The 7,595-nt window shown below is 48.7% G+C and overlaps 1 protein-coding gene across 4 annotated transcripts in view; it reads left to right on the top strand.

The window, feature by feature from the left end:
* The first annotated feature begins 1,788 nt into the window (after nt 1-1,788).
* Nucleotides 1,789-7,595, top strand: part of RPRD2 (regulation of nuclear pre-mRNA domain containing 2) — a 75,444-nt gene continuing 69,637 nt past the window's right edge. For all 4 annotated transcript variants that reach the window (XM_060201757.1, XM_060201758.1, XM_007531556.2 and 1 more), the window contains exon 1: nt 1,789-1,993. In XM_060201757.1, coding sequence (XP_060057740.1) covers nt 1,789-1,993 — 205 coding nt within the window. The remainder of the gene's footprint in view (nt 1,994-7,595) is intronic.

Below are 7,595 nucleotides of genomic sequence, written 5' to 3'. Positions count from 1 at the left end.
ATAAAGAAATAAATTATTTTTTTAAAAAAAGGAACGGCACTGCCCAGCTCCAAACCCTGAATTATATATATATATAAACCTTATTTATTTATTCCTTTTTGCTGCCCTTGTTTTATTGATGTAGTTATTGATGCCGTCGTCCTTTGATAGGATAGAGAGAAATGGAGAGAGGAGGGGAAGACAGAGGGGGAGAGAAAGATAGACACCTGCAGACCTGCTTCACTGCCTGTGAAGTGACACCTCTGCAGGTGGGGAGGCGGGGGCTCGAACCCGAACCCTTATGCAGGTCGTTGTGCTTTGCGCTTAACCCGCTGGGCTACTGCCGGACTCCCAGAACCTGAAATTTTTAAAGGACGGAGCCCAAGGATAACACATCCGGTAGAGCGCACACTTTGCTATGCACCATGAACCGGGTTCGTACCCGCCAGCACAGGTGTGCACCAAAGCACAAGAGAAGTTTCGCGAGGGGTAGAGCGCGGTTGTATTGTATCTGCCTCTCTCCGTTTCTCACTAACGGGGGTGGGGGTGGGGTGAAATATGTGTGTAGAAAAACAAACAAAAAAACCCAATATTGTCGGAGAGATATAGCCGCGCAGGTGCAAAAACACTTCCAGACCAAAAAGAAAAAGGAGAGGGGTTCAATTTTTCTTTACCATCATCTACTATCTTTTACTATATGGTAGAGTCCAAGGGGAAAGTGGAAAATTAGGCTGAGTCTGCGTAGTGACTGGTTCGCTGGCGCATGCGCGTCGCCGTAGGCGCCGCAAGATGGCTGCTAGCCACTGTGTTGCGCGTCGGTGCCCCGAAGACTTGGCAGCGGCGGCTGAATCCTGAGAGTAACGGTGGCTTCCGTGCGGCGGGAACTTCCAGGCCCTGTTGCGTGAGCTGCACAGCCCTAAGAAAGCGACCTGGTTAGGGAGCAGAAGGCGGGGCGGGGCAGAGCGGTAAAGCCCCTCCCCGGACCTAACATTAGTTAAACCAACTCCCTACCCCTCCCCTCCGTGTTTTCGCTCAGTCACTACCCGCTGACCCTGCTGCGCAGGCGCAGAAGTACTAGTAGCGTTTACTTGGTCCAGGTGGCTAGCGAGTTCCTGCGCGCGCTTCTTGTTCTCCTCTCTGATTGGCTCGGTTGCCGCGCCATCACGCCTCCCTCAGCTCTCTAGGTTGAGAAGGAAGCCGGGGGGCGGGGTCAGGAGGCGCGTGCGCGATACTGTTGCTGTCCCTTTACTATTGCGTTGCAAAAAAAAAAAAAAAAAAGAAAAAAAATTCTGACTAGATAGCCTTGGGCCTTTTCTGTGCTTAGAGGACCTAAGGGAGTGAAAGGTTGCTGCTACTGAGGGGCAGTCGGGTAGTATTCCACTGAAGATACTGACAGCCGTCCTCACAGGCGTTTGGGGCTTGGAAGTGGGTAAAGGCCTCGGCGTGTGGAGAGCCGACGAGTAAAAAAGCCATTTGTGTCGGGGCCTGGCGCTTTTCGAAAGGCTTCGCAGGACCTGTCTTTTCTGCGTAAATCCTCCCGTGGTTACTAACTGGTTTAAACACAACCACTTCGAGCAATTCTGATTAAACCTTGGAGCCCCGCGGCCCCTCCCCGCCGCGTGGAGGAGCCGCCGGCGTGGTCTCCTGAGGAGCCGAGCGCGTGCACCCTGCCCACCCCCGGCCGCCCTCCCCGCCTCCGGCTTCACGCACTCGCAGTGACCGCCTGCCCACGCCCGCGCCCGCTCCCGCCGCGCCGCCCCCGCCGCCGCCGCCGCCGGAGGAGCAGCAGCGCTTGTGCAAACCGGGAAGATGGCGGCCGGCGGCGGCGGAGGCAGCGGCAAGGCCTCCTCCTCGTCGGCCTCTTCGGCTGGGGCTCTCGAGTCCTCGTTGGATCGTAAATTCCAGTCGGTCACTAACACCATGGAATCTATTCAAGGCCTGTCGTCTTGGTGTATAGAGAACAAGAAGCACCACGGCACCATCGTCTACCACTGGATGAAGTGGCTCCGGAGATGTGAGTGTGTGGGGGTGGTGGTGTCGGGGGTCGGGGGGCGAGGGAAATGGAGGGGCGGCTGCCGGGAACGCCGGGGCCCCCACCGGCCGAGCCGCCGCGCTCGCTCGGCTTATCCCGTCCCGGCTCTGCCCCGAGCGTCCGCAGACCGGCTCCGCTCCCGGCCGGGGCTGAATGCCGCTGCCCGAGCCTCTGCGTTTCTCGTTTTTTTTTTTTTTTTTTTTTTTTGTTAAGCCCTGGTCGCGGTGTGACCTTGGGCCGTTGGGCCCTAGATCTGAGAGATTTACATAAGGTTTCTTTTTCGATGCTTTCCCTGGCCCGGGGGCGGGGTGGTAATTAATTTTGCTGAGACCTTCACGGGAATCATCGCGTCCGTTTTTTTTCTCCCCCTTGAGGGCCTCGCCGTGTTCCCGGTTTCTGGGTGTCCCGAGAGGGGGGCGAGCGCGGGTGGAAGCGGGACTAACCCCGCGGCCTGCTGGAGCGTGTGCGGCTGCTGTTCGCCGCCGAGCGCGAACTTGCGACGTGTGGCGAGGGGGCTTCTCTGCAGAGGTGCGCGGCGGGCGAGCAACTTGAGCTGCTCGGGGCGCCCGCGGGGACGGGGACGCCCCCTCACCTACCTGTGTGCGCCACAGGTAGTAAATACGGGCTGCTTGGTGCGCGCCAGAATGCCTTCGAATGCAAAACGTGCCGGGGCACTTTCTATCGCTTGCGATATCTTTTTTTTTTTTTTCCTTTAACAGCTATCAAACCAGGAAATTCCAAAATGGGTTTTCTGGGATAAATTGTAGTAACAACACCGCCCACGGACTCCACATCCCCACCCCCACGTATGCTCCTTTTCTGGTCTTTATTGGGAAGTTTCTTGAAATTTGCTACTTTGCTACGGGAAAGAAGAGGTCTGTGAAGTTGCAGGATACATGGATTGTTTGTGAAGGGTTTCAGATCCTCCATAAGGATGTGCAAAACTCACTGTTGGCTTTCTTGCTGAAGAGACAGGATGAATTTACACCCATATATACCTGTTTGCGTTTTGGGTCTTTTGTTGCTTCCTGTCCGTGGCTTGTCCCTAGTGAGACTCATCTAGTTTAATTCTTTTTTGGCTTCTGCCATGGCCACTTGTAGTGGCTTGGTTAATGTCTGCCCTTTAGGGGACAGATGAATAAATAAGACTGGGGATATCTTAGGCCTCAAATCTCCAAAAAAAAAAATAAAATAAAAAGTATATAAAGTTACTGTGGAGGAGAAATATTTTATGGTCTTGGAATAAAATATGCTGAAAAGGTTGCAGAACTAAGACAGGATCACCTGTGTTTATCACTAAATCATTACATTCTTTCCAAGGGGTAAAGTTAGAAAGTCAGCTGTGATGAGAATTATCTTTTAGTTTTATTTTTACAGCCCTGGTGGAAAAAAATAAAAACTTTGATTTACTTCATACTAGAGATATATTCACATTAAGAGAGAGAAGCCAAAGAACCATTCTGGTGCATTTAGTGTTGGATCTTGAATAAGGAGCCTCAACCGTTAAGAGTCCTAAATTCTACCAGTTGAGTTGTCTTCCTGGTCAGTACAGAAAGTGTGCTTAAATACCCAGCCCTCTATTGTTATTTACAGTACATTGCTTCTATATTCCTTAAGATAACCCATACAAGTAGCTTTTTAATGACTATTTCATTGATTTACAAATTGAGAAACCAAGGTTCAGAAATGCTAAGTTACTTAGGATTGTACAGTACGTAATGATTAGGATTTGACTCCGCTTTTTCTGACAATAAGGTTTTGCCTTTGTAAAATAATACTTTCAAGATTATTATTAGTATTATCATTATTTTTGTTACCAGAGCACTGCACAGCTCAGGCTTCTGGTGGTGTAGGGGATTGAATCTTGGATTTTGGAGCCTCAGGCATGAGTCTCTTTGCATAACCGTTAGGCTAATTACCCCCACTCAAGATTAGTATTTTTAAAAAATATTTTATTTAGGGAGTCGGGCTGTAGTGCAGCGGGCTAAGCGCAGGTGGTGCAAAGCACAAGGACTGGCATAAGGATCCCGGTTCGAACCCCGGCTCCCCACCTGCAGGGGAGTCGCTTCACAGGCAGTGAAGCAGGTCTGCAGGTGTCTATCTTTCTCTCCGCCTCTCTGTCTTCCCCTCCCTCTCTCCATTTCTCTCTGTCCTATCCAACAATGACAACAACAATAATAACTACAGCAATAAAACAAGGGCAACAAAAGGGAATAAATAAATAAAATAAATATAAAAAATATTTTATTTATTCTTAATGAAAGATACATAGATAACAGAGCATTGCTCAGCTCAGGGTTATGGTGGTGCTGGGGACTGAACCTGGGACCTTAGCCTCAGGTATGAAAGTCTTTTGCATTACCATTATGCTGTCTCCCCAGCCCCCAAGATTATTCTTTAATGCACTTGGTATGCTGGTGGAAGCAAATAGTTCTCATGTGAGCTAAGAGCATACTCTTCTTAAATGTATTATTCTTGGGAGCCAGGCGATAGCGCAGTGGGTTAAGTGCACGTGGTGCAAAGCACAAGGTCCGGCCTAAGGATCCTGGTTCGAGCCCCCAGCTCTCCACCTGCAGGAGAGTCGCTTTACAAGTTGTGAAGTAGGTCTGCAGGTGTCTTATCTTTCTCTCCCCCTCTTTGTCTTCCCCTCCTCTCTCCATTTCTCTCTGTCCTATCCAACAATGACGACGACATCAGTAACAACAACAAGGGCAACAAAAGGGAATACATAAATATTTCTTAAAAATCCTGAAAAAAAAAAGTATTATTCTTGGGACTGGGCAGTGGTGCACCTGGTTTGAGTACACACATTAACATGCACAAGGACCCAGGTTCAAGTCTCCTGACCCAGCCTGTAGGAGGGAAGGCTCACAATGCTGCAGGTGTCTTTCTGTATCTCTCTCTCCTTCTTTGTCTCAATTTCTTTCTGTCCTATCCAAAATAATAAACAAGCATTGTTTTAAAAACACTTGTACTACTATTACATACCAGTATGATATGTCCTCTGGTGCCTTAACTGTGTGGTCACATAATTTGCAAAAATAAGTTGATCCTTTTTTTTTTTTTTTTTTTTTTTTGCCTCCAAGGTTATCTTGGTGCCTGCATTATGAATCCACTGCTCCTGGAGGCCATTTTATTCCATTTTGTTGCCCTTGTCGTGTTATTGGATAGGACAGCGAGAAATCGACAGAGGAGGGGAAGACAGAGAGGGGGAGAGACAGATAGACACCTGCAGACCTGCTTCACCGCTTGTGAAGTGACCCCCCTCCTGCAGGTGGGGATCCAGGGGCTCTAACCTGAATCTTAACATGGGAACCTGCGCTTTGCGTTATGTGGGGTCAACCCTGTGTGCTACCGCCCTGCCCCCCTTAAGTTTATGCTTATCCCTGTCTTGTGCGATTGCAAATGACACCTTTTCCCCTACTGAAACAAGAACTTTTCTGTCTCTACTATTGATACTGGTGCCTTGTTGACATCTTAAGAGGAAAAAAAAAGTTATTCTAGGAAGATAATACATCATTTGAAGTGCATAATATTTAGCTTGTATAATTAAATACAACTGCCTTTCTGAAAACTCGATTTTTTTTGTTGTCCTTAGTATGATGGAATTTGAGTTTCTTAGATGCTTTAGGACTTTGTATTTATATTTGATGAACATTATCTCATTGAGGGGTCGGGAGGTAGCACAGTGGGTTAAGCACACACAGCGCGAAGCACGCAAGGACCTGCATAGGGATCCCTGTTCGAGCTCCTGGGTCCCCACTTGAGGTGGGTCGCTTCACAAGCGGTGAAGCAGGTCTGCAGGTGTCTGTCTTTCTCTCCCCTTTTTTGTCTTCCTCTCCTCTCTCGATTTTTCTCTGCCCTATCCAACAATAACGGCATTAATAACAACAACAATAATAAAAACAATAACCACAACGATAAAACAACCAGGGCAACAAAAAGGGGAAAAAAATGGTCTCCAGGAGCAGTGGATTAGACGCTGAGCCCCAGCAATAACCCTGAAGGCCAAAAAAAAAAAAGTTTGGGGGTTCCTGTGGTAGCAATGCAGGTTAAGCTCAGGTGTCGCGAAGCACAAGGACCAGCTTAAGTATCCTGGTTCAAGCCCCTGGCTCCCCACCTGCAGGGGGGTCATTTAACAAGCGGTGAAGCAGGTCTGCAAGTGTCTTTCTCTCCTCCATTTCTCTCTGACCTATTCAACAACCACAACATCAATAACAACAATAATAACTACAACAACAATAAAAAAGGGCAACAAAAGGGAATATATGTGTGTGTGTGTGTGTGTGTGTGTTTTGCCTCCAGGGTTATTGCTGGGGCTCAGTGCCTGCACCACGAATCCACATCTCCTGGAGGCCATTTTTTCCCCCTTTTGTTGCCATTGTTGTTGTAGCCTTGTTGTCGTTATTATTGTTGATGTCGTTCGTTGTTGCATAGGACAGAGAGAAATGGAGAGAGGAGGGGGAGACAGAGAGAGGGAGAGAAAGACAGACACCTGCAGACCTGCTTCACCGCCTGGGAAGCGACTCCCCTGCAGGTGAAGAGCTGGGACTCAAACCGGGATTCTTCCGCTGGTCCTTGAGCTTTGTGCCACGTAAAAAGCTTTGTGCTACCTCCATAAAAAAAGGTTTACTTACAATGAGGTAATATCTTTTAAAAGATTTTTTTATAATATTTATTACCTTTTGTTGCCCTTGTTTTTGTTGTAGCTATTATTGATGTCGTTGTTGTTGGATAGGACAGGAGAAATGGAGAAAGGAGGGGAAGAGGGGGGGGGGAAGACACCTACAGACCTGCTTCACTGCTGGTGAAGCGATGCTCCTGTAGGTAGGGAGCCGAGGGCTTGAGCCGGAATCCTTATACGCCCGTCCTTATGCCAGTGAGATAATGTTTTTAATCCACCGCTCCTGAAGGCTGTTGCTCCCCCCCCCTTTGTTGCCCTTGTTGTTTTATCGTTGTTGTGGTTACTATTCTTATTACTGATGTCATTGTTGTTGGATAGGACAGAGAGAAAGGAGAGAGGAGGGAAAGACGGGGAGAGAAAGACATCTGCACACCTGCTTCACCGCTTGTGAAACGACCCACCTGCAAGTAGGGGGCTGGAGTCTTGAACTAGGATTCTTAGGCTGGTCCTTGGGCTTTGCGCCATGTGCGCCTAACGCGCTGCGCTACCGCCCTACCCCCAGTAAAACCATATATATTTATTGTTGGATAGAAACAAATTGAGGGAGTTGGGCCGTAGCGCAGCGGGTTAAGCGCACGTGGTGCAAAGCACCAGGACCGGCATAAGGATACCAGTTCGAGTCCCCAGCTCCCCACCTGCAGGGGAGTAGCTTCACAATTGGTGAAGCAGGTCTGCAGGTGTCTCTCTTTCTCTCCCCCTCTCTGTCTTCCCCATCTCTCTCCATTTCTCTCTGTCCTATCCAACAGCGACGACATCAGTAACAACAACAATAACTACAACAATGAAACAACAAGGGCAACAAAAAGGAATAAATAAATATTTTTAAAAATTGGGGAGGGAGTTGGGCGTAGCTCAGCGGGTTAAAAGCAGGTGGCGCAAAGCACAACGATCGGCATAAGG

This window comes from Erinaceus europaeus, chromosome 11 (genome assembly GCF_950295315.1).
Source record: "Erinaceus europaeus chromosome 11, mEriEur2.1, whole genome shotgun sequence".
In the NCBI taxonomy this organism is placed as follows: domain Eukaryota; kingdom Metazoa; phylum Chordata; class Mammalia; order Eulipotyphla; family Erinaceidae; genus Erinaceus; species Erinaceus europaeus.
Note: the sequence above shows the minus strand (reverse complement) of the source record. Positions and strands in the feature narration are given on the sequence as shown.